General features: G+C 35.3%; 3 protein-coding genes and 3 long non-coding RNA genes across 13 annotated transcripts; 2 read left to right on the top strand and 4 right to left on the bottom strand.

Moving 5' to 3' along the window:
• Window positions 1-52: 52 nt before the first annotated feature.
• On the top strand, window positions 53-3,652 carry LOC105690338 (outer mitochondrial transmembrane helix translocase). The gene is made up of 6 exons (XM_012408063.3): window positions 53-355; window positions 1,028-1,264; window positions 1,391-1,592; window positions 1,725-1,921; window positions 2,013-2,191; window positions 2,506-3,652. Exons 1-6 carry the CDS (start codon window positions 203-205, stop codon window positions 2,666-2,668), a joined length of 1,131 nt encoding a protein of 376 aa, XP_012263486.1. The 5' UTR covers window positions 53-202; the 3' UTR covers window positions 2,669-3,652.
• On the bottom strand, window positions 522-2,524 carry LOC125500786. The gene is made up of 3 exons (XR_007278258.1): window positions 2,090-2,524; window positions 1,703-1,919; window positions 522-688 (listed from the first exon to the last, which is right to left on the bottom strand). It is a non-coding gene; the product is annotated as an uncharacterized LOC125500786 (long non-coding RNA).
• Window positions 2,664-5,465, bottom strand: LOC125500787. Its single transcript, XR_007278259.1, has 2 exons — window positions 5,324-5,465; window positions 2,664-5,023 (listed from the first exon to the last, which is right to left on the bottom strand). It is a non-coding gene; the product is annotated as an uncharacterized LOC125500787 (long non-coding RNA).
• LOC105690281 (phosphatidylinositol 3,4,5-trisphosphate 3-phosphatase and dual-specificity protein phosphatase PTEN) lies at window positions 5,017-23,790 on the top strand. Of its 8 annotated transcripts, none has more exons than XR_003150183.2 (11): window positions 5,017-5,696; window positions 6,281-6,416; window positions 6,752-6,965; window positions 7,662-7,791; window positions 7,963-8,241; window positions 10,206-10,351; window positions 10,696-10,859; window positions 11,043-11,324; window positions 11,404-11,581; window positions 16,807-19,978; window positions 20,618-23,790. XR_003150183.2 is itself a non-coding variant. In XM_048654926.1 (10 exons), the coding sequence occupies exons 1-10, from the start codon at window positions 5,650-5,652 to the stop codon at window positions 22,821-22,823; spliced, it is 1,605 nt and encodes a 534-aa protein (XP_048510883.1). In that variant the 5' UTR covers window positions 5,017-5,649; the 3' UTR covers window positions 22,824-23,790. The 8 variants fall into 8 exon arrangements, 3 of the variants coding, with proteins under 3 accessions (XP_048510883.1, XP_020710478.2, XP_048510882.1); XR_007278255.1 differs by having other exon boundaries at window positions 11,404-11,710; XR_003150182.2 differs by having other exon boundaries at window positions 5,017-5,412; window positions 11,404-19,978.
• LOC125500790 lies at window positions 19,276-20,719 on the bottom strand. The gene is made up of 2 exons (XR_007278262.1): window positions 20,600-20,719; window positions 19,276-20,295 (listed from the first exon to the last, which is right to left on the bottom strand). It is a non-coding gene; the product is annotated as an uncharacterized LOC125500790 (long non-coding RNA).
• Window positions 23,791-24,140: 350 nt separating the features above from the next.
• Window positions 24,141-26,059, bottom strand: LOC105690251 (N6-adenosine-methyltransferase non-catalytic subunit). The gene is made up of 5 exons (XM_012407892.3): window positions 25,854-26,059; window positions 25,591-25,764; window positions 25,146-25,463; window positions 24,685-25,067; window positions 24,141-24,599 (listed from the first exon to the last, which is right to left on the bottom strand). The coding sequence occupies exons 1-5, from the start codon at window positions 25,908-25,910 to the stop codon at window positions 24,362-24,364; spliced, it is 1,170 nt and encodes a 389-aa protein (XP_012263315.1). The 5' UTR covers window positions 25,911-26,059; the 3' UTR covers window positions 24,141-24,361.
• Between the last annotated feature and the right edge of the window lie 81 nt (window positions 26,060-26,140).

Genomic DNA, 26,140 nt, shown 5'->3' with positions numbered 1-26,140 from the left:
ACGATGGAACTGCGCGTCGTTGTACTCGGAACAGTTTTGAACCGAATAGTGTCGGAATAGTCCGCCATCTATGCGCTCAGGTTGGTCCTGGTCCTCCTGATCAAATTCTCGGTTGAATATTTTTAGGTTACGCTTTCGGAGTGCTGTGTACTTGTAGTATTTTTCTTCTAAATAATTTGTACAAATATCTTGCTTTACAACAATGAATATGGCAGACGGAGCATTTACTCGAAGTGAAATTTTGGGGCTTGTGGTGAGGCTATCTTTCGTTACTGCTGTCACTTACATCAGCATTAGATGTCTGATGAACCAACTCGACCCAACTTCCAAGTCCAAGAAGAAAGCAAAAAAGAAGGTGATTCGTAAATAGTTATTTGGTTATTCTGTACAGATACTATTGTTTCTTTGGTCATTTAACGAATGTCAGTGTTCACCGAATTCCATTCACTATGCTGATCAGGGTTAGGTCACATGAATAAGACTGTAGCAATCTTCAATTTTGATCCACAACGTTATGTAAGTTTATGAAAAATCGCCACCAAATTTTTAATTCGTCTCATATTCTTTGTGAAACACTTTTCATCGAGTAAGGATGTCCATTTCCCTGGGCATAATTGGTCAGCAAACGGGGACTTCCCCCAATCTTACAGGAACTCCCATTTTACGTGAAGAACAAGGTCGTTTCAACCTGTAATAAGCATCAAAGTATCCCACATCAATCATTTTTTTTGTTATTCAATGATTCCCTCATTCTTGTCTACTACAAATACCATTTTTTATCATTCTACTTTGACTGATAACATTAGCTTTTCAAGCCAAGTCACCTGCAAATATGTGTAGTCATTCTACATGTAACTTTAAGGAAATACCACATTTCCAGTCAAATTAAGCTCACTAGGTGATTTCAAAGTTATTAATAAACATCTAATACCTGTACTGACTATATTTCATATTTTTTAAATATGAAACATATTTGGATTGATGTTTTTCGGAATGTGAATGTACTATAACTTTAGGAGTTGTCTAGGCTCAAGAACATTTACGTAGATTGGGTATGACGGAAAACGTCTCGTTGGCTATTGATCAGCTGACGGATTATGAGATGATGATCGCTAGTCATTTGGTAGATCCTAATGACATTACAACATCTTGGCAAGACATAGCAGGGTTGGAAAATGTTATCCAAGAACTCAGGGAAACTGTCATATTGCCAATTCAACGCAAAGAATTATTTGCCGACTCGCAGCTCACCCAAGCACCTAAGGTTTGCAATTATTTCCCGAGTATTTGAAGAATTTCTCACAAACACTTATTATTTCAAACCATCTCAACATTGTGGCTTTGAATGAATCTTTCATTGCCATCTGTATTTACAGCTTTTGCTTTTCAGGGCGTTCTACTTCATGGCCCCCCAGGCTGTGGTAAAACTCTTATTGCAAAAGCAACTGCTAAAGAAGCAGGGACTCGCTTTATAAATTTGGATGTTAGTATTTTAACTGACAAATGGTATGGAGAAAGTCAAAAGTTAGCTTCGGCTGTTTTCACTTTGGCCGTAAAACTACAACCATGTATCATCTTCATTGACGAGATAGGTCTGTATTAGAAATACTCAAGATAATGCATTTGGAATTTTCATTTTTTGCTGCAATATTCATATCTAGATTATTTTAAATTTGGTTATTCTTTTCGTTTTTGTTTTTACCTCAATTGTGTATTCTGTGAAGATTCCTTTCTTCGGACGCGTAATACACACGACCATGAAGCTACTGCTATGATGAAAGCTCAGTTTATGTCATTATGGGATGGACTGATCACAGATCCAACGTGTACTGTCATCATTATGGGAGCTACCAATCGGCCTCAAGATCTAGACAAAGCCATTCTACGTCGAATGCCCGCAACCTTCCACATCAGTATGCCTGTAGGTTTTGTTTGTGTTCCTCTAATATTTTCATCATTTATATTTGTATTAAGCATTAATGACAAGTATTAATTGGATTTTGGCCATTTAGAATCTTGCTCAACGGGCACAAGTACTCAAGTTAATTCTCAAGCATGAGCCAATTGCTGAAGAAGTCGATGTACTCACCCTGAGCAACATGACGGAGGGTTTTTCTGGCTCTGATCTGCGAGAACTTTGCCGGAACGCATCTGTCTATCGTGTCAGAGATTTTGTACGACATCATAATCCGTGAGTGAAAATAAGATTTTTTGGAACATTATAATTCATTGATATTCTTAGATAATATGCTGTCTCCAACATTGAGAAATGAAACAGATATTTTTTATTCAAGAAACATAAGGAGTAGGTAAATTAATCTTGTGTACTTTTATATCGATTTTAACTTGACATTGCACACTGCTTCATCAAAATGCATTTTCAGAAACCTCTTTGATCTTGTGATTATATTACTTACCAGAATATCAACTAGTCGGATGCAGCTTGATGACTAAAATGTCTGTCTATCTGCGCCTATTCGTTGTTTTTTTTTGCTTTATATTTAGATCTGCAGCCACTACGTCAGGGGCCACGAGTACAGATGATGAAGAATATCATGATGCACTGCGTCCTATAACGATGGAAGATCTTGAGAAATCAGTGAACAAAATGAAAGACTCCAAAGTGCACACGGGGACTCTTAATTCTGTTAAACTTGAGTTAGATTAGGACAAACCTTTGTTTCTTTTTTTTTCTTCTAATGAAGCAAATGAAATGTTGAGTATATTTAGTTTCAACCAGCATTTGTCTTTGTTTGTCGCACCGAGTACACCTGTATTACAAGGTTGTATCGCATTTCAAATGCTACAGAATAGAACTGAGCACCTGGTATTCCTTATTACCAGTGGCCGATTAGTGTTCTTTTAGATTAGTGTTATTCAGTTAATTTCAAAAGGATATTCCTGTTAACGTTGCAACGTTTCCAGGTCTTCATTCGTTAAACCTTATGAATATTAGTCGATCCAGTGACACAGATGTGTACAATATCTTTTAAAGAAATTCCGGAACTACATACATATACATTTGTTTATGATACAACGTGAATTGATTGAATTTCCTAGCAACTACAACAAATCTATAACACTGACCTTTGCTGTGAACTCTCTAGCACGCATGTTTTCATAACTATGATATCTAAATCTTTTTATATTGCCTTTACAGCTTCATTGAAGATTCTTGGACACAGACTTGATTTTTTATATTAATCTCAATAAGATCCGAATTGGGAATATTATAAGAATATCCTTTTTCATCCTTGTCAAGTATACTTGACCGTTTTGTTCTTGTTGATTATGTGTGGGTTTGTTGTGAACCCAATGTCATGAAAAAATATAATAATAACATAGTGAACGAAAATGTTCGAATGCAGAGATACCTGATTGGACAAAGGTTATGAATTGGTATAAAATTTTTCAATTTTTGATAATAGTATTACTGTTTTTAGAGATAGAATACGAGTCATTTTTGGGATAATTAATTGTTGATTAATTAAGATAAAGATATCGAAATTATTTCTTAATCCTGGTCTACTAACTATATATCAAAGATCTGATAATCGGGAAATCAACTATTGACAAAAAAAACTAGTTATGAATAAACGTACATTAAATTGTTTCTATATAGGTAATAAAAAATATCGATCATAGAGAGTCACTAAGAAAATTTCATTTCAATTTCCAACCTCTTTTGTACAATGTAGATGATTATCATTTTCGATAAACGTCAAAAAGAGACATTTGCACTATTTTATATTATTAATTTGCAACTTCTAACTCGTAATAAATCAGTTCAAGAATCTGCGCCAAGAGTAATCAGCGTTGAAAAGTCCTTAAACTATTTCAATGGAATCTGCCCGAACACTGAATCAGTTTTTACGGCGTATAGCTGATTCACCTGATATATTTAGCGCTAATGCAGACAAGCGTCCATGCAAGTGTGTTGAGAGCCCCGTGCGAATACTACATTGTTAAACTAATTTCATTTGCAATGAATTATATTGCATGATAAGTTGACTATTGGCGCAGCAGATAGCAGCCGATTAAAGGCTGGAGGCTTGTTTAAATATAGCTAGGTGGTCGATGATAGCCAGACAGATAAGTATGCTTTATCTATTTATCTGCTTCAGCAAAATCGCTGGATTGAGATTAGGATATTATTGCTGCAACCTTGATGTCACCGAACCGTTGATAATACGAATACTCTAGAGTAATTATTATGGGTGGTGAATACCGTGATAGACCGGTCTGACTAAAACGACTTTCTAACAATAACTTTTAATTTTATGATTTTCAAAACGTGGACAAGCCACTGGAGCTTAATCGCGTAGAAATAGATGATTTCAAAACCAACGACGCGCAATAATTTTCGCGCTCTCCGCACTACAATTCTATCCATGTGATTATAAAGCGTTGCGACTGAAAGTAGTGCCTCATTGACAGCTAGGTCAAGGATGTTTGTGAAAACTATGGTAATTTCAATGTTACAACCAACCTCGAATGAGTTAAAAATTTAATTTTAGTCTCTTTAATGACAAAACATTCCGATGTGCGTCCCAGGAATATTCAATGGCTACTACAAAGTGGATAAAAAGCACGTGGATCCGCGTCTTGAGACAAGTAGTGAGGTGCTACGACAAGTTTGTTGAAGATGTGGTTTACGTGCATATTAAATAAAGATTTGAATCACCTGAACGGACGTGCAGTCGTTATCTTGTTGACAAATTAACGTCAGAGTATCTGGGAAGGGGATTTTGGCGAATTCATACGAAATTTCTTTGAATAATATTACAAGGCGTATAGTGATGGAAAAGCGGGTCACAACGACAATGACACTTGTGCGCATGGCCGATAGACGGCATGTAATCGGTGCGCACTGCGCGTATCTCCATCTCGTCTAGCGCCTCAATCAGCAGTGGCAGCGGCGAGAGTTTCCGGAAATGAAACTTGCAACAGGACAAAGCCAGAGCCCGTGCACTCCCTTGTAATGCTAGGCCTAGGTTGTAGGGCTCGTGGCACTCTTAGAAACCTGCGTACCGTTGATAGAAAAAAAACGCATAAAGCGGGCCGTGACAATATGATCATATCAACGTAAATTGCATAAAGTTCGGCTTCGGTGGCCGTAGTTTGTGGTGTGAAGGAAAAAGAAAAATTGAAATTGAAAAAAAAAATGAATTCAGCAATAGCGGTCGACGAGTTTCAGGTCGGTCGGGAATGTGCCTGAGTCTGAGATGGACGCTACGAAAGCGACTTCCGTTAACTAATTAAAAGGGAGTTATTACTCGCGGTGTGCTCTGTAAAAATGTTGAATTTACAAGTGAATGTTTACCTTTGACGACCGCCTGAACAGTGTGTGTGGGTATTTTTCGTTATCTAGAAAACTCGACGCTTCAACGCGGTGCATCCGATGCATTGTTGGTGAGTGACTTGACGCAGTGACATGTTGAGAACGGCTAGTGGGTGACCTCTCGCTACGGCTTTTGTACGACTGTTCCGTACCCTGGGTGTAACGTTTTTTTTATTAAATAGGATAATATTAACATAAGGTGGGAGTGCCGTTGATACCTTATTGTTTTAAACAAAAATCGTAACTACTCTTGCCTTCTGGTACGATTGTGGTTTTATCGCCCGCTCTACCGTGCGCGCGGTGCTGGAATGAAAATCTCCGTGTCTCGTATTGTAGATATTCGAAAAACCTTTCGGTACATGAATTCAGCAAAATTTTGCTTATATGGTGTTTTTTTATGTGGGTGTGATTGTCCCTCCGCAGGTATGGTGTCGGAAAACCTTGTCCCTTTATTCGTAGGATACCGTGTTTTTCCAACCAATGTGTATCGCCGATTGGTGTTGGGTTAAATCTGTGAAATTTTTAGTCTATTTTGTGTTAAAGTGACTTATCTATTTATTTTACTTACATTGTTGTCGTTATTTTGGTTTCTTATTTTCTGAAATTTTATTGAGTAGTTTCTTAGAAACCTACAATTGATTTAGTAAGCATTTCAATGAGAAATTGTTATCACATTATTTCAACGAGCCCTGTTTGTGAATCTGTACGGGGTACTTGTACACCATTCGTTATCATGCGGCATGTACCAAGGTCATTAAAATTGCTTCCGCGGAAATCTGTGCTTCTGTAATCGTGTGTGTTGTGGTGACGGTAGTGCGTTGCGATCAGGTCATGATTTAATGACAATAAGATCTAGAAGACACAGCGGCGGCCCCCATTAACCGGAGGGTGCCAGGGGCCTATGCTCTGCGAATTGATGGGTATATGCTTTTCGTGCAGGAGACCCACGAGCAACCGATTGAACAATAAAATCTCGGAACACATATCGGCATCGGTAACACCCCTCCATGTTTGTCTGGAGGAACAAAGAGGACCAGAACTGGGCTCGTGTGACCACACGGATCGGAAGCCCCAGGTAATGAGATTTCCCCACATCCTATGTTAACATATCCTTTGAAATCCACGAGTCTCTTCATAGCTTTGTATCATTCATCCCATGTGCTGACCACAAAGACCTCCTTATCAATAGGTAATTGTAACGCATGAAAAATGTTCAAAGAATTGTTCTCGAGTAAGTATTCGGTTGGGCTTAACAATAATTCTTAATATTATGAGGTCTCTCATGTTATTATTTTCTTTGTCAACAATGGGTCTTATACTGAAATTATGGAATGATTTTCACAGTTCTGAATATTCATCTGATTTGATTCAAATTGCAATCTGTGAATCTATTCGATATCGTTTTCTCAGGTTAAGGGTGCTGGAGACGGTGGTGGAACAAGAGGACGAGGAGGAGGAGGGCGGGAGGCTGAGATCGAGGGCGGTGGGGAGGCTGAGTTAAGGCAGAGCCAGCTGAGCATGGCAAATACCATCAGCAACATGAAGATGACCAACCCTATAAAAGGGCTAGTCAGCAAACGCCGGAAACGTTTTACAAAAGATGGCTTTGACCTTGATCTCACATGTATCCTTTCATTCCCAAACTATTTTATTTTAACTATTTTGAAACATCTGATATTATCCATTCGTCATTACTGTGATAATAATTGTATTTGGATTTTAATCAAACACCCTAAAAAACTTGAAACATGTATCGGTAGTGATCAAAGAGATTGTGAAGCCGTAATCTTGAAATATGCTGTTTCTGTAACGGGCATAGTATGATTTCCTACTACTTCATGGTTTTAGAATCCACAAGGCTGACCAGGACGTTAGTTTTACGTCTGTGGTTTTTGCAGGATAACGTCTCTAAGATGTGTTATCAGCTCAATGGCATGAATTACTCATGATTATCCATAATGACACTCAGTTATAAGTTGTAAATATATTTGTATCCATAGAATTGAAAAAATTTCACTTATAATTCAATTTCCAATATCTCAGTTCCTTGTATCTGAGAAATTTTTCTTCAGAAGTAACAGATAGATCTATCTATGCTTTCATATCTAATATAGATATATTTTTATTTGATTCGTATTATTTGGCATTTTGTATAAAACTAACACATACTGGTTACTTGAATGCCACATGAATTGATTGACACACTAACTACACCGAACAAACTGAATAGCTTAACGCAGGAACATGAATGTGTCATAATATTTATAATAAACAATGGAAATGTATTAATATCCTTAACTGATGATAACTATGAATATAGATATAAAGGATAACCTCATCGCTATGGGTTTCCCCGCTGAAAAGCTAGAAGGAGTTTACAGAAATCATATCGATGATGTTGTCAAATTCCTCGAATCAAAGCATAAGGATCACTATAAAATTTACAATCTGCAAGTATTTTTTTCATCAGATTTTGTTTTCCATTTGATCCATGTATTAATTTTGTTAACACTAAAAATATTTGAATCTTTCTTTTCTTGCCTTTGTCTTTCTGTTATACTTATTAACCGCTCACTCTAGCTACCTCGATACTAATGATTGTATACTTTCGACACACGCAGTTGCTCCGAAAGGTCATACGATGGTAAGAAGTTCAAACTACGAGTGGCTACTTATGCATTTGATGACCATAATCCACCAATGCTATCACAAATCAGGCCATTCTGCGACGACGTTCATTCTTGGTTATCTCAGGACAGAGAAAACGTGGCAGTTGTTCACTGTAAGGCAGGCAAGGGTCGTACAGGTGTCATGGTATGCTGCTACCTCTTACACAGCAAACAGTTTAGTACAGCTACAGAAGCCCTGAACTTTTATGGAACCAAGAGAACGCACGATAGGTGAGTGTTGAACATTAAACATTCATTTTCTTGTACAGTTTTACAATTGGACAATATTTTTGTCTCACCATGTGGCTTTGGAGAGGATAATTTCACGTTTCATTATTGTATAATAGGGTGGGTTGAAAAAATTTTTTTTTTTTTTATTCTCTTAGCATGGGGGCAAAATTTGTACCTTATGAAAAAAGAAAATTTTTCAATTGTGGAAAATATTTTTTATTTGATATTTTGAAATAGACACTCGTTTTTTGAATAAATAATTAATCAAGTGGGGTACTTCCAGCCAAAAAACATCTCCACCTAGTGATTACTCGATCGATTGCATGAGTAGATGATTTTGGCTTTCAGATTTGGATTTCTGAGCTGATTATACGTGAGATTACTCTTGAAAAACCAGAAAAAAATTCGATTTTTGAGCAAAAAATAAATTATTGTTTTAATTGAATTTGATATGCTTTTCTGACGTATTTTGATCTCAGGAATCCGAATCTGAAGGAAAAATTGATCTATCTTTAAAATTGACTGAGTTATCGCCAATTTTCAGCTTTTTGGGGTCGAAAATAAAAAATTCATTTTTTAGTCTATCTTAATGTAATTTGAGCTCAGGAATCTGAATCCGAAAGAAAAATCGGTCTATCTGCGAAAATGACCGAGTTATCCCCATTTTTCCGCATTTTTTGGTACAAATTTGAGGATATCTCGAAGGGAAAAAATCGTAGCTCAATTTGGCTTTCGGATTCGTGTTCCTGAGGTCAAAATACATAAGAAAAGTGCCATACGATCAGTTTTAAAAAATAAAAATTTTTGGCCAAAATTTGAGATTTTTCCAAGGGGTACCCCTTACGATTTTTTCAAATTTTGGCCAAAAATTTTTATTTTTTAAAATTGATCGTATGGCACTTTTCTTATGTATTTTGACCTCAGGAACACGAATCCGTTGTCCAAATTGAGCTACGATTTTTTTCCTTCAAGATATCCCCAAATTTGTACCAAAAAATGCGAAAAAATGAGGATAATTCGGTCATTTTTGAAGATGGATCAATTTTTCTTCCGGATTCGGATTCCTGGGCTCAAATTACATCTGGATAGACTAAAAAATCAATTTTTTATTTTTGACCCCGAAAAGCTGGAAATTGGCGATAACTCAGTCAATTTTAAAGATAGATCAATTTTTCCTTCAGATTCGGATTCCTGAGATCAAAATACGTCAGAAAAGCATATTAAATTCAATTAAAACAATAATTTATTTTTTGCTCAAAAATCAAATTTTTTTTCTGGTTCTTCAAGAGTAATCTCACGTATAATCAGCTCAGGAATCCAAATTTGAGAGCCAAAATCATCCACTCATGCAATCGATCGAGTAAACAGAATTATTCGCTGTTGGGAGCAGAAAAATTATAAGACATATCGATTGGTTTTAGTCGTAGACCCACTTTGGTTCGTCACAATCCATGCATGGGTCGAAATATTCGAACTTCTCAATTCACCAGCGAACCCGAGCTTTGCTGGAGTCAGTGTAGCCAGCAGGGTAGCGCTTTGTTGTGAGACGTCACCTTCAGGGCTGAGCAGAGGTGACGCCCCACAACAAACCGCGCGCCCGTGGCTACCTGACTCCAGCTAAGCTCGGGCTCCCTGGTAGACCGAGAAATTCGAATATTTCGACCCATGCATGGCTATGATTTTTGACCGAAAAAATTTTTTTTTGCGGGAAGTACCCCACTTGAATAATTATTTATTCAAAAAACGAGTGTCCATTTCAAAATATCAAGTATAAAATATTTTCCACAATTGAAAATTTTTTTTTTTCATAAGGTACGAATTCTGCCTCCATGCTAAGAGAATAAAAAAAAAGTTTTTTCAACCCACCCTGTTGTATAAGGAACAAATTGCCTCAACTTCTGATTGAGTATACATCAAATGTCTGATATTTGTGTTCACACTGCATTCAAACTTTTAAACAACAGAAAAGGAGTAACAATACCATCGCAAAGGAGATATGTGGGCTACTATGCGTCGCTTATACAGGAGGAGCTCATCTATGAACCTGTTAATCTAATATTGCAGCAAATCCGATTGGATCCTGTTCCAATATTCAACGGAGGCCAGGGATGTGAGTACAATGAATAATATGTATCTTGAAATTCTTCGTCTAATGCTGGTATTCTTGATTACCTGTAATTGAATTTCCGGCAGTGCAAAGGTCTGAAGTAAGTAGTACAACGAAAAATTCGTAAGCCTCATACTACCTGTTTATTTGAATTTTGTACTCGATGGATTATAACTCCATTGAACACATCACATTTTCAGTGTAATGCAAACAGAAAATTCATCCCTGTAATCCGGTAAACATCTCTAAAATTATTGACAATTTACTGATATGGATGCTCACAAATTTAATGAGGAATGTATTTATTTGTCAACGTTCTTGTAATTATCATTTCTGTGATATTCTAGATCTTTCTTTCGTTATATCTGCGTCCAACGAGAAGATTTTCATCTCGGATGTCTACGAAGTGAGGAAAGGAATGCATTCCATATGCATCCCATTTAAACATAGCATTTCACTCTGTGGGGACATTCGAATAGACTTTTTTCAAAGGCCAAAAATGAAGCGGAAAGTAAGTATGCTTAACTATTTGTCTAACAGGGTAAAACTTGACAAACTAACTGCAAGATTTGCTATTTTTTCTTTGTTAGGATATACAACATAACGATCCTCATTTTTAAAGTTTATCACACTTATGAATTGATGTTGAGTACGGGCGGTGATGAAATTCCAACTAATCATTTTCTCTAACCAGGAAAAAATGTTCCACTTCTGGTTCAACACATTCTTTGTGCGTGAACACGCAGCCACCGAGTACGACAATGGTGATGTACCAGTGGAAAGATCGCAGAGGGCATTGAGCTACGATGGTACTGCTATGGAATTGCCAATGGTTACAGCTCACTCTAGACCAAGAACAGGTTCGTTAGCTAGCCTCGGTCCTATGCCGCCATCCCTCGTTTTGAACATCGACAAGGCTGGTTTGGATGATGCTCACAAAGACAAGCATCACAAGTTGTATAGTGCCGACTTTAAAGTGAGTAAAAAATTATCATCAACGTTATTGATGTCACAATGTTAAGGATTTTGTTGGACACGTTCTAATTGTTTTCCAGGTGAGCTTGTTGATGCAACGAGTCGCTAGTAGTATGCAGTCATCGGTGCCGGATGCAGTGAACAGATCAAGTGTTCCGATTAGGGTGGGAATCGATGACCCGGAGACACCGAGCGAATCTAGTGACGGTTCGAGCAGTGAGTGCGATACAACAGGCGATGAAGAGGGCTGGGAGTCGGGTGAGTCCTCTGCATCTCTGGTGGTCAGTCATCCACGCACACACAGCCCTAGCCAGACACACGCCAATACCCACCGCAGGGCTAGTTTCAGGCAAACCGCAAAAAGCTTACTGTCACGTGGGGAAAAGGGTAGGGGTAGTCATAGAGAAAGTACTACTAGTGTCAAACGTTCGTCTACATTTGTGCGATCGGCCACACTTGATACGTAGTTCATCTGTTTGTTTTTGGTACCTTTGGATCGTGATTAATGAATGCTTATGTACATGTGAAGAATTCTGCCTGAATGTGTTTCAAATTCGATTTTCTACAGGGGGCTTTTTTCCTCTTTCTCTTTCCCACTTTAAAACATACGTACCTACACACATACTTCGTTACAAAAAACAGTACTATGATACCTACAGCAAAGTGCAACACACGTGGCAGAAAACTTAACAAATTACAAATAATCTTTGGGGATTAGTAGAGTATAGTGGGGTTCTGCCTTTCCGTTAAATTTCAAATTAATCAGCCAAGCTTACCGGATATTATTGAAATCTGTGCCCTCACTCTTCAGTTTCTAAAGTGATTATGATAGTCTTGTATAAACTTGTGGTCGAGTTTTATAAGACTATCATCTCGATAAAACAATTAGGAATTCGTCTGTCCTGTAACGGCTGGTTGGAAAGATTTCTTACACCTTTAACATTTCACATTTATATCCATCTAGAGAGATATCGGTTCACTTAGAAAATCATAAGTGATTAATAGATAAAATGGGCTATCTGGTATATCTGTTGCTTTGTTTCAATTTCAAACTCTAAATTTCCATACTTATAGGATGCAATCATTCGTAAATTGAATGATCATCTGACAACAAAAAAAAAACGTCCTCAACTCATTGCTCACATAAAAAAAAGTATGCGCAACAACCTATGTAATATACCTGGTATTTAACATAGCATAGGTATCATAACAGTTACTGGAATGCATGTGGTTTGCTAAAGAATTAGATTTAAGCTTGTGGTCATAACTACGCGGGAATTAACGAGTGTTTGTACCCATCGTTTTTATTTCATTATACAAAATTAGCCCATCTCTTTCGCTGATGATGCGTCAAATCACTCCGCAAGTTTGATAGCCTGATATTGTTCTCATGTGTGATTACTGAAAAAACGTTACTCGGACTTTCAATCAAACTAATTTGGATGTATTTGACCGTTCATCAAATTATCATCAAATAAATCATTATTCGTCAAAGGAGCTATATCAACGCGATGCGGGTATAGTCATCTCCATATCATCATTTCATCTCATAACAAATCACACGTACTTTTGTCGTAAAAAAAATTCGCAGGAAACTCTTGGTAACAAAGTCTCCCAAAAAATTGTTATAACCGATGCCATGAAGGACAGCATATGATCAGCAGCGTATCCTAGAATACCAAACTAGTGAAGCGATACGAAAAATTTAACATCCCCATAAGACCGTGCGGGCTTTATCTATGATTGAATTGGTGCAGCGACGGGCGCCGCACCATCAAATCGCGTTGCCGTAGATTTTCTAGTTTAACTTTCGCGTGGATGATTTCAATATTTTCTAGGAACAAAAACTATGGCCTAGTTCATCCTGAATTGGATGTTTCCTTAAACGTCGTATTTGTATTTCTTAAGGTACTTTTTTCTCTAGAGCAACATAGCGTTAGCACTGGTTTTGTGCTATTTCGTTGATGTGTGTGAATATTTTTGCATTGTACGCATTCGACCCCTAGTAATTGGTTTAGGCTGAGCGTTCCTGAGTATGATACGATTGATGTTGTAGGAAAGTTTTTAATGGGATGTTATTCGGCATACTAACAATTGAATAAACTTGGAAAATTTTTGTTGCACTCACAAGTTTTTCTGTTAATTTTCATGATCTGATATTCGGTATGTTGTTTTTACAATATTTTTTAGCCTCGCAAAGAATTGTTGCATAATGTTGTTGTTAGGATTTTTATCATTCAATTAAAAAATTCACCCGAACAGATCTGGAAGTTTTACGAGAATAATTTTAACTCTATTTGAATTCGTGCCAAATGCGATATACGGTGTACTTTTCAATTTTATTAAAGCGGTCATAAAATTGAAATCTCTCACCCGTATGCGTTTGGAGGACAAGCTGAAATTTATGGGTGCATAAAGAAATATATTGAAGAATTTAACACTATATGTCGAGGTGTAGTTTCCATTCGTTTTTCATGTCCTCTCCACTCCCTTTGAATTAGCACATTTTATCTACGTCATTTAAATTAATGTCATTTCGATGATGGATTTTATTTTTCCATCATCTTTTTTTTTTTGGTATAAAATATTCGGTGCGTTAATTTAGGAATAAATTTTACAGCGTGGCGATAACCCTCCCACTATGTATAGAATAAATGGGTCAGACCAGTAGGCCCGAAGCTTTTGATTGTCAGGGTTGCTTATTATTTACGAATGAATTTAAAAACTCCATATACAATCGCGAGAAAACCACAAAACCCACAGATGAACTGATTTCTCGAACCGTGAAACAAACACACCCACAAACAGAAAGTTAACAAAAACATAATGTACAGACACAACACCAATGTCTTTCTATCTTCTACATTTTTTCTAATCAATGTATTGAAAAGTTAAACTAGTTTTAGCGTTAGTTGTAAACGTAATTATTGTTATGACGGTAATATATTATTAGTTGAGTATAAATGAAAGTTACGAGCGTTCAGGTGAACTAGTTTCTGGATGCAGATTCGAATGGATCGTCAGAGTAAATGTTGGTGTAAAAAAAGAATGTGTAATACACACCGCTTTTTTCAAACCTGAGTTTTAAAAAACTTGAAATTAGCATGTGACTCTTGAAAAGTCTGCAAAATATTTAGTATCCCTTTTGTCGAAGCATTGATGTCATCCAAATTAGCGCATGATACGAATGTAAAAGCTACCGTACTGTAAACGTCTATTGAACGATCTTCGTCTATTTTTGACCGAAAATAGAAATTCCTGCCATGAATGGTACCATTTTTGATTTCAACTAATTAGTTATAAAACTGAAAAAAGCATGTGCCAAAATAATGTTTGCCCGAAAACCAGCCTGTCTAGTGTTAATGTTTACGTGACGTTAGAAAAAAGTATAACATTCATAAACTATACTTTTAGCAGGTCAGTTTAGTAAAGGAGAGATATCGTTGTCGACAGAATGCGACAGAATGAATACTTTGCTTGTTTCACCTTACCACGTGAAATCGGGCTCGATAGTGTTCACGGTGTAGCAAATTTAGGTTCGAAATATGAAACAGGTAGTATAGTACGTATTCAGATGTTGTCAATCGCTATTTCAATTCCATTTGTCCTTGGAGACAATAAAAATAATTGAATTACTTGGATTTTCAAATAGAACACAATCAAAGGAATGAAAGGATATGCCATTGTGATTAATAATTGTTTCTGGTCGGTGAGAACTGTGTGATAATCCAGGCGAGCAACAAATTTCAAATATATGCTGGTAATTGTTACAACCGTATCCAAGAAGCTAGTATCGCCATAGCTCGAATATAAGAATTTTGTATATAAGTAGGCACTAGTAGATCACTATTGATGTATTGATAACAATTGATTTAATCACGAATCGTATCGAATAAATTTTTTAGGGTCTTGATATTCAAGCTAAGTTTATTATACACTTCATATTTTGGTCACATGTAATGGAATCTGAAAGTTTTCGGTTATTCAACATAACATTGCGATTTGAGCGATCCTGAATGTCCGGAGGAACGTAAAAAATTATTTAAAAAAAAGCCTCAAATCCTCACCAAACAATTATGAAAGTTCTCTGCTAATTATTCGCCCGAGTTTTCAACAATCGTGTATGCCGCCGGTCGTGAATGAATTGAGCGGAACCTTAAAAATGGTTAGTTCGTCGTAGCCATGAAACCTGATTATAGGTACCTGATCGTTAACTTAAATAAAAATAAAAGAAATAAAAAATTGGATAACGTCGATCTTTCATGGAATTTATCGTTCACTGCGTGTTTAAAGTCACAAGCACCTTTTCAAGTGGCTTAATTTTCATAATTCCATGTGACTGAATTCATCGGTTGCCCCATACAATATTAGTTACTTACGGCAAACAGATTCGAAAAGCGAATATCGATGCTCTATTGTATTAATTTCCTTGTCATTAAAAAAAAAAAAACACAAATTTCTATGGTTTTTATCACTGCACGTTGATAGTTTATAAATCCACAAGTTTCAAGATTGCCATATTAATACAATCATACAGAATCTATGTACAATAATGATTATATTGTATAATGATTATATTGTGATATTATTATACTGATTATAATTATGTTAACGGTTTTTAAACATATTGCTATGCTACCTATTGTACTTCTGTAATTGATACTTTGATGATAAGATTATATATTATAATTATATAATGGCACTCTTTATTTTGTAATATTTTCTCATTTCGTGGATCCTCTTTGATTAGGATTTAGATATATGTATACCTATGTATATGTATTACGTAGGATATCTTTAGTTAATTGCATTACGATTTTTGTTATCTATCTGGTATTTATCATTAAATTATAATAATTAGATCTCAAAATATTCAATTAAATCTTTATGTTTTTGGTGACAGCTTGCGGAGAAACAAAAATCATTCAATCGGGATACTTTTCAGCTATCTATTGAGCGTGAACTTATTCAAAATAAATTATAATGCTTGCATTCGAGAAACAAACTACTCCGATCAGGCTTGAATATTATTAATATTAACAAAATCATCCGGTGAATCTGTGGGCCCGAATATAGGCGAGGATTTTAATTGGTTTAAATATTTTTCTAACTGTCACCGAAGACACACTTGAAAGTTTTTATTATTTGCCAAAAAAGCTCTCCTCACTGCACGCTGGTATCGCATGCTACATGCTTGTGCATCGTATCGCCAGTCGATTTGTTGGTGTTTAGTAGTTGAATTATAATTAAATAATTAAATGAAACAAGATTGAAATAGTGTTGATTATTGCAAGACAGAAATCCATGTCATTCATCCGCAGACAGTAATCGAATGCGCTGATACTGATTTTAGCGATTAGCAAATTTTAAAGATGCAAAAATAACCGGCACTCTTTCAATTGCAATAAATTTAGGTTTAACAATATTAGCCGTCGTAATATGCTCAATAAATGATCGACATCTCTGTGTCTATTGGCCCCTAGTGGATTTGGATCAACGAGTCGGACGGTACCGTCTTCTCTCCGATGGAGGGATGATAGATCTTTTGTGAACTCTGCATCCTCCCCCTGCATTTCTCTTCGAGCTACAGTACTGTTCATGGGCATAAATATCATGTCACAGATTAACGTGGGTAGCGTAGCACAAGCAACCAACAATCATTGATCTACCTTTGTCCTTTATAAGTAGAGGGTGGGCGTTCGCAATTTCAATTGAATCTTATAATGCTGTGTCCGTTGCTGACGCTGTCTGTCTATTTTTTTCTGTGGTTTAGTTATACCATTTATCATTTTCACCATTTTCCATGAAAGCATACTGTGAAAAAGAGAAACGAAAAATCAAGCTTACGCGCTTCTTGCGTCTTCATCGCGCATGCCACACTAGATTTTTTATTCGTAGGTTTACTGTGTTTTTGTACAAAAGAGTTTTGAAAAAACTGGTGCACAGAGTCAGCATCGACCCGATCTTATGGGTTTTCAAATAACGAATAGATATGTTGAGATAGATGAACTACTGCTATCAATAGAATATTCGATGCTCCCAATGACTCTGCATTTTAGTGTATGTCGAGTAGGCATTGAAGTGGGAGAGTAGTAAAGTAATCAGGACAAGCTCAAATATCGAAGACGAATTCGGATATGATAATTATCGTAGTTACGGGTATTGAAAAAAATCAAATTCATTAGGTGGATGTAAGATATATTTTATACTTTCTAATTTTCCGATCATAAATCTTGAGTAGTATTCAGACTGATAAGATTTTCCGATCGCAAAGTTGAACTTGAAAAACATGATACTTTCCTCATTCAAAATCTACTCAAATTACCACAACTCATTTATAATAGACACGACCCCTTACCTTTTGCAGTTATGGACATATTTGAAATTCAAATACTGAACACAGGTTCAACTAAATTCTGAATTTTTAAAAATTTCGCAATTATATTTTATCTGATTCCTAAAAGAGCAATACTTGTCTGTTCAAATCCATAGATTTCATTTACTGTGAATCTGGAATTAAGGCAAAAGATTTTGCATAGTTACAAATATTGGACTGTGTGTAATTGAATCGTCGATAAAATCGTTAAGTAACGCAAGAATTTGATTAAGAATTGAGCAGCATTACAACAAAGAACACATTTTTATATAAGATGGAGTGGTGTGAGAAGTACATTAAAAAGAAAATACTATATTTTCGTAAGGAATAAATAATTGTAAGTCAATAATAAATGTAGTAAAAGCGTCGTACCTCTCCGCCTCTTGGCTCAGAATTAGTATGTACGCATATCGATCTCACTTACACCCACTTACCTTAGAATCTGACAATGAGTGTAAGAGGGATACAGAATGTAATACTTGCTTAGTTCATAGAGCTAAATATCCACTGAATTGTAGATTTGATTAATGCCGAATGCATTTAATAACCACGTCAGTTGGAAGCTCAAAGCTGAACGCGTTTAATGGTAGTATGTTCAAAACTAGTAATTGGCAAAGACAAGTAATTGACGAAGAGTGATTAATTGTGAAACATATTTTACATTTCCCAAATCTGAATTTGTCAATTGACATTAAGTGATTTGAAATTTGTCAACACCTGATGAACTGAATTCTTCAATTTTTTATATATCCTGTAAGGACCTAATATGTGTTAGCTGTGTGTTTCACTCGCAGGATATCTATTATAGATTTTCATTAGTTTGAGAAGATTAATTACCACGGTCGCTAGTGAGACCAATTAGAATACATTTTGTGTCATTAAATTTATCGGAAAGTAAATTCACTGTTTATCTAGCTCTATGAGTCGTTCTTAAAGCATTTAATGTAACATAGAGTATAAAGCATGCAATACCAGGTCGAAACCGAGCTTAACCATTGTACCCTATTTGGTTGCGAAATTATCTGACGCGTTTGGCTTTTTATTTTATTTTTCTTTATATTCATTACATAGTTCACGCTGTTACGTATCCTGTGATTTTTGGCATTCAGTGTTTCATCGCAATTCTGTTACATAATAATGGAAATCTTTTGACATAATTCTTTTATACTATTTATAAGTTTGTAAAAATTTCATACAACTGTCAAAACTTGACCAATATACGAATTAGAATTACAGGTTTCATTAAATAGGATAATCTATTTCATAATTATCAATGATTTAATACCTGGTGGTGACCTTCGAAGTGTTGGTCGATCAATTAATGTGAGACTTGCCAAGAATTAAATCCGATGACGCTCGAGTCACCTCAAATAACAGTGGGCTCAATAATTCTTAGGCGCAGTTATAATTTGTCAAATGGTATTGACGTATCAATTAAGTATTACAATTACACGAATGAAATTGAACATCTTCATCCAAATGCAAATTCAAGTCGTTAGGAATTAATTTTTAGTTAGTTTCACACTGCAAATTGATGTAGGTATACGCTCATGGTTCATCGATCAGTATAGTTTGATTAAATGTCATTTTATCAGTTGGTATTTCCCTTGGCACTAGCATGAATTTTTTTTCAATGGAGCGGTCCTATTCGATCAAAAACGATTGCAAATGCGCTGAAACCGTACCAATTGCTGAGAAAATGACAAATCTACTCACCGAAATTTGATCAGACCGCTCTTCAACTATGCTTTACAGTAAGAGAAGCAGAAAAAATATAAAGAAGAACGGTCTCATCAACTGTAATAGTTATTACTTACAAATGAGAATCATTGTTCATACAATTTCTACTATTCAAGTACCTAAATGTTGATAGAATTTAACAGTTCTTATATAAAAGTATGAATTGATATGCATTAGTTATTGAGAAATAAATGTTACTATGCAGTTTATATAATTATGTTTAATAATATACTGAAGCAGATACCTTTCCTACACTTTGCACTAAGTTGTGCAAAAGTTGAACCCTATATGTACGAACGTTTGAAACAAATTGAATTAAGGTGAATCAAAATCAATCATCGGAAAACTGAAAACAGATCACTAAATTGACAACTATCGTTCTTGCATCGAAATTATTTTACGGTATTCGAGATAGGTAATAAATATAGTTATTTCTAGGAATAATAACAACTATGCCTCGTAACGAAACGTCAACCTTGATTACACTGTAATTATTTTCATGCTCACTGGAAGATACGTTTGACAAATGATATTATTTTGTAAGTGATATTTACAAAAACATTAACTGCATGAATACTTGGGTTTTATGTGCTCTGCAAAATTTTTCTTTACTCATTCCAACTGCATGAATATTCGGGTCTTATGTGGACTGTTCATTTTTTATTGATTCATTTCCTCCAATGTGTTACTTATTTCTTATCAGTTTCGAGTATTCTGGTATTTTGTGTTGGTTTTATTTTAGTTTTCTAATTTTTCATACTCGTTTTTTTTTACGTTATAGTTTATCATTCGTCTCACCCGTTCATACCTTCGAATAGTCACGTTCAACAAAGTTTTACATGTCGATTTTCTCTCCCTGAAATAAAATTTTTTCGTTAGAAAATTTAGTAATTGACTAAACATAACATTCACGAATATGAGAGTTCACTTAGAATCACAATTCAGTTTTCCCAATCTTTTTTTTTTCAATCATTTAAATCATCTTTATTTTGTGCGTTTAGAATAAAACTTGTCATTTTTAAATTGAATTTCCATGCTCTAAACAATGGTATATTGATGCAGAATGGTTGCCAAAAAAAAACAAAATATTTTGTATGATTAATTAACATTTACATGATATATCACGATATTATAATAACAAGAATTGAGTTGTGACTGACGCTGGGTTTGCATTCCAGGGGAGTCGACGTACTTGTGACTTTGAGACATGACTGATGGCGGGCCAATCAGAGTTTATTCCTCACATACGATTGTTCAACCCCAGACTGCAACGCACCAACTGCTTGACTACCAATCGATCAATCAATCGACAAATCAACCATCGCATCTTGCCTGACACCTGTTACGCATGCATGCTCTCCTACTCACCGGTACAAGCTGACATTGCATTGTTACATTCATTATTTTTATATTATAGAAAATCATTTAAATTATTTAGATGCGACTCTTTCATTTGCATTTCTTTTGAAAATTATTATTATTTCAATTTTATGTGAGGCTAATGCAAGAGAGTTACGAGTTAGAATCTGGGACTGGAAATTGAATTTGCGTTGAATTTCTTTCCAGTCGGTTCATTTTGTAGCATATATTTAATTATACAAAATTTTCTATTGTATTCTGTGCAAAGATCTTTCATATACCAACACACTACTCGATACACTCTTTGTTCGAATCCATAACACATGCAAATGTACAAGTTTGAAAATTCCAGTGTCACATGAAACTGGTGGAGAAATAACTCTATGTTGGAGAGAGAAATTTGTTATTAATTAAAGGCGTCGTCTAGCATCGCCCATTTTTCATTCCGGTAATAATGAATATCATCTTTCCGAATTGTATTAATTGGCTATATACTACATGATGAACCCCCTCATAGTGCTTTTCGTTATGAAAAAGCAAAAGTCACGGTAGATCCAGAAATTAATATAAGATTACACATCAAGATGTAATTTTAGAATACTTTGTGTATAAAAATTTTCCGTTGTAAGATTTTAACAATAGACTTCTTCAGCAGCAGATGGATGGACTTTGAAGTCACCATGCATTGAAACATGATCTCTTGGTTTCTAGATAATAAATGAGGAAAGTATATCTCTATATGTCTGGTGGTAAATAACTGACAACAAACGAGGGATATCGCTTTCCGAGTTATAAACAGCTAGTGGCTCCTTGGAGCAATATTATTTATTTATTTATAAAAATCAAGGCACAAATCATCAAGGTGATCTACAATACTGGGTTGCTGGTTTAATGGCATCAACGTGTATCGCTATAGTTTATAGAACATGCAAGGAAAGTCAAGATATTTAATAACTAAATTTTTAACAGCAATTAATGAAAAGAATATAGAATCAGATCTATAGAAGTTCGAAACATATAAGTTCGTTGCATTAAATCTTTTTTCAAATTGTATTCCACGGATAATCTTGAGAAATTAGAATTACCCAATTAGAATTACGAAGAATATTAACGAAGTTGTCCGTTTTTATTCAACTATTGACTAAAGAAAAAAATAAATTAGACAATAATGCGATACATTTTCAGTGGCGCGATGAAAATATGAAAAATATTAAAGTTTGGAGTATTATATTCATGGCTAAATCACAATGTGTGCAATGGTATCATAAACATCCAAATATTTTTTTTCTCTGTCTTTTGAGTAGCAATTTGGCTTTAAAAATTCGCATTTTCAAATCAGTACGGTAATATCTTACTCTCCTAAACTGATTCTCACATGTTATATGAAACCACTTCGCTAAACGTACCTATTTTTTTTTTTTTTTTGTTAATTTTAATTCTGAACAAAAGTTTTATTCCAATTGACTCACGATCGCACAATTGTGTACATTTGTATAATGGCGATTGAATTTTTTGTTTTCAAACGTTACTTGAAATAGCATTCATATTTCGAATGTTAATGGAGTTGAGTTACTGATTTTATCTACCACGTAACGCGGCAGGATCAAGTTCATTTTATATTTACTCCCAAAAACTGAATAATTTCCAAAATCTATGAAGATGTATAATTTCTATTTTACGATACCTGACTCTAGTTTATGACGTAATTGTGCTTCTAGCAATCTTCAGTAATGCTTGAACAGTACACTCAAACATGATTAATAGTGCCGTTTCCATTGTGTCAGCCTTTAAGTTAATAATTAAATTTACAGTATTTAGTGCCTAATGTGCTTTTTACTTGTTGAAGTAAGCCAAAATTTTGCTGATAATCAAGCAACTCATTTACTGTTACTCAAATTGTTAATACGCCATCGATGATGTTAGTTGAAATTTATTAATTTTGTCTTACTTTACTATAATTTTTACTATAATTAACCAAGATGTTATTTTTTTGCAGATTCGTTCATTAATTTTAGTAAATCTTGAAAAAGCTTTACTTCAGTAATGAGAAAATTCCTCAGCTCAGTTACAATATTACTGATGAATTGAATCTATGATAATGGTTCGTCACCCTGCATTTGTTTTTGTTATGCTATAATTATATTTTAATATGGATTACTCATGTGTCTCCACAATCATCGTAGCCATATCGTCATTTAATTTTCAAGCTACTGATTTGTAAATTCATATTAATAACGAATCAGAGCTGTGAATCGAGTATTTATACATAATATGAATTACCTGATTTGATTTTACCATATTGTTCAATTCAACCTATAGAGTACAAACAAGTTGACTTGATCTCACATAGAGTAAAAAATAAAAAAAAAGAAAGAATTAATTTTCTCCCATAGGAATACAAATATGTAGTTTTTTTTTTTTTTGTTTTTTATTTTATTTTGTAAATTGTCTTTGCGTAAGTAGGGTTCAAGGGCAATCTATTCTAAAACAGCTGTGCAGATTAGATATTGGAAGTTGTGCTACCTGTCCCAACATCTCATTTTGGTCAAGATGCCGTGAGACTCGTAACGTAATTTTTTTTCTGTGTTCAGAATATAATTTATTCATTTTTTCTATCATAGATTAACACTTTATTGGTAATGTCTCTGTAATAGTGTGGAGAGCGGTCTATACACATTTGCAGAGCATACCCAAATAACATATGAGTTTAGTGTAAATATGCACGATACCAATGAAAATACCAGGATAAATTTTAATCATGGTGCCTGCAACGTTAAGAGAAGAGTAATCGAAATATGGAGAAATCCTGTTTTGTATTGTAGCGTCGGTGGTATATGTATCACAAGTTCAAAATCTATTTCATTGTTCTACGTTAGGCTTTATGTTTCCATTGGAATCTTGCATTTCTAGTGTTATAATTATGATCTAACATGAAAAAATTTTATATTTTAATTTTTAACTCCTTATCTAAATAAACAAACTCGATCAGCAATAATAGGCTTCATTATTTTGGTGGTATTTTATTTATTTATTTTTTATTACGTGTATCATCAATTTGAGGAAAAATAAATCGTAGCAGACAATAAACCTGAAGACCAGACCATCCACCACCAATAGAAACTGCAAACCGTCTCGCAGGTACGAATCACCATATAAAATCTACTGGACTTAAATGCTGCGGTATCAGAAGAATTATGATGAACATTTTTTTAGATCGGTACACATGATGCTGCTTCGTATGCTCCGATCTCCAATACATATGAGTGATCGATCGATCTTGCCAAGTGAATCCTCAAGGTATCTAATACAATATACTTATATCCATTAGGAGTCATTAACAGATTGATTCAGAGCTGAGCGCAATTTATTAATCCAACATACAGTATTTCTAACAGTAAAGAGCTAATTAAACAACAAATGCTATTTTTTAGCATTACTATCAGTATATGTACACATATACCTCTGTCCCAACAAGTCAGTTATTAAAAATGTTCAAATTTAGTTACACATCTGTTAACACACAAATGTAGTGTTCGAAAATCGAAACTATAATTAATTGTTGATTATCTTCCTCTGCCTCTACCCCGATTGAAACCACCCCTACCTCTGCCAGAAACTTTTCCCTTTGGCGGAGGAGATTTGGGCCTAAGTGCCTCTATTCGCTCGGTACATCCAGTTGTGATCTGACCAGTTGCGAAATAGCTGGCATGAAGGTCTGCGTTGAAATTTGTATTTGTTAGTTCCGGTCCGACGGTGAGCCAACCTGGCCTTATGGTACTATCGTGCCCAAATAAATGTAATCTGCAGATGAAAAGAAAAGAGAATTTCACATGATACTAACAGATGACATGACAATGCAAAGGAAATGTAATAGAAGAGTTTTTACCGTCTTCTACCAAGACAAAAGTGTTCAATGATGTGGAAAATTTCCACAGGCTTCTCGATAGATCCATATTCAGGTTCTTCAGAAATAATCAGATCAATATCCACGTTTGCATGGATAAAATCTCCGTCTGTAGACCTTCGTACAGTTCCTTTAATTCCCATTAAGCAATGTTCCTTGGTTCTTTGCAAAACAGCCTTGCTGTCTAAATTCTTACTGTGCCCAGGGTTATTAATGTTCGTACGTATCCAACAAATATCTTCACATCTCCTGAAACCCCACTTACGTAAACAAAATCTACCCATGTCTAATCCATCGCTACTACCACACCAGAGAAAAACAAAGCTACGACTTGCTGCGACTTCTCCTATGTCTAGCTCCATTATCTGAAAATAATGTCAACAGGAGTTGAGTCGTCCATTGGTTCTGCTTTCAAATTTCTGTTTACAAATTCAAAGTCTAACCTGATCCCAGTTCCAAAGCTGTACATTTGTGGCTCCGCATGTCCTTTGATACTCTTCTAAAGGAGGTTCGATAAGAATGACATCAAATTTACAATTGAGTTCTTTCAGATTATAGGTCAAGAGATCAGTTTTGAGGTACATGGGAGGAGTTGCAGTCTCTGAGATTAGGTCATCCTTCAATTTAATGAGCTCTCGCAGTTTTGGATACTCCTCAAATCGATCAGCGAGTCCCACGTCTCGTATGAAATTCTGGGGCCGTTGACCAGTATCTATAAAGTGTTGACAATAATCGTTGTGTGGGTTGGATGACTGCGTCCCCTATTTAGGATAAAGTTTCAGATTCATGATCACGTCGATTTCACAGTTGGGAGTGGAATAGCTGTTGAATAGATTAGGCTAAATAACAGAGAAATCATAACATAAATTCGTTAAATAATGATAATACCTTGAGAAAGGTGGAAGAATCTTTGTAAACAATTTCATTAGTAGAAACTGCATCATCTTTTCGATTCTTATCGTCTTCCGATTTGGTGGAAGAAGCTCTGTGACGTTTTTTTTGTAGATCATCGACGTCTGTACCCAATACTTGTCTAAGCTCATCTACACTAGATACACCGAGCTACGAAATTTAAAAAATGACAAGTGTTTACATCGTGTGTAACCTCAAAATTAGAAACATCAATTTATACGAGTGATTTAAATTCTTACAGTTTGCGCCAGCAATTGTTTCCGCTTTTTCGAACGTTCACGAAGTGACTGTAGCATAGTTCAACCAATTTGTTATTATCTAATTAGAACACAAATATTTGGTACGTAATCGAAAATCCACGGCTGAAAACACTACCGACATGGATCAACAACTGGTAGCATTTCTTCTGAGTCACTGTACGTATGTGTACGTCAAACGCATTAAATCACACGCGGTAAATACAAGCAGCGGGCTAACAGACTGATTCTTCTTAGTTCTGAAAGAGTCATGAAGTGATAAATTACTG

This window comes from Athalia rosae, chromosome 4, assembly GCF_917208135.1.
Source record: "Athalia rosae chromosome 4, iyAthRosa1.1, whole genome shotgun sequence".
In the NCBI taxonomy this organism is placed as follows: domain Eukaryota; kingdom Metazoa; phylum Arthropoda; class Insecta; order Hymenoptera; family Athaliidae; genus Athalia; species Athalia rosae.
Note: the sequence above shows the minus strand (reverse complement) of the source record. Positions and strands in the feature narration are given on the sequence as shown.

What these genes read in the sequence shown, in the direction of transcription:
- LOC105690338 (XM_012408063.3), top strand. Translation starts at nt 203, where the DNA reads ATGAATATGGCAGACGGAGCATTTACTCGAAGTGAAATTTTGGGGCTT. An exon ending in AGAAGAAAGCAAAAAAGAAG is followed by an intron (nt 356 to 1,027) that starts GTGATTCGTAAA and finishes GGAGTTGTCTAG; the next exon opens with GCTCAAGAACATTTACGTAG. An exon ending in AGCTCACCCAAGCACCTAAG is followed by an intron (nt 1,265 to 1,390) that starts GTTTGCAATTAT and finishes TTTGCTTTTCAG; the next exon opens with GGCGTTCTACTTCATGGCCC.
- LOC105690281 (XM_048654925.1), top strand. Translation starts at nt 5,650, where the DNA reads ATGAAAATCTCCGTGTCTCGTATTGTAGATATTCGAAAAACCTTTCG. An exon ending in TGTATAGTGCCGACTTTAAA is followed by an intron (nt 11,325 to 11,403) that starts GTGAGTAAAAAA and finishes ATTGTTTTCCAG; the next exon opens with GTGAGCTTGTTGATGCAACG. An exon ending in ACTGTCACGTGGGGAAAAGG is followed by an intron (nt 11,711 to 20,617) that starts GTAGGGGTAGTC and finishes TTTGCATTCCAG; the next exon opens with GGGAGTCGACGTACTTGTGA.
- LOC105690251 (XM_012407892.3), bottom strand. Translation starts at nt 25,910, where the DNA reads ATGCTACAGTCACTTCGTGAACGTTCGAAAAAGCGGAAACAATTGCTG. An exon ending in ATTCTTCCACCTTTCTCAAG is followed by an intron (nt 25,464 to 25,590) that starts GTATTATCATTA and finishes TATCCTAAATAG; the next exon opens with GGGACGCAGTCATCCAACCC. An exon ending in TTTTGTCTTGGTAGAAGACG is followed by an intron (nt 24,600 to 24,684) that starts GTAAAAACTCTT and finishes TTTCATCTGCAG; the next exon opens with ATTACATTTATTTGGGCACG.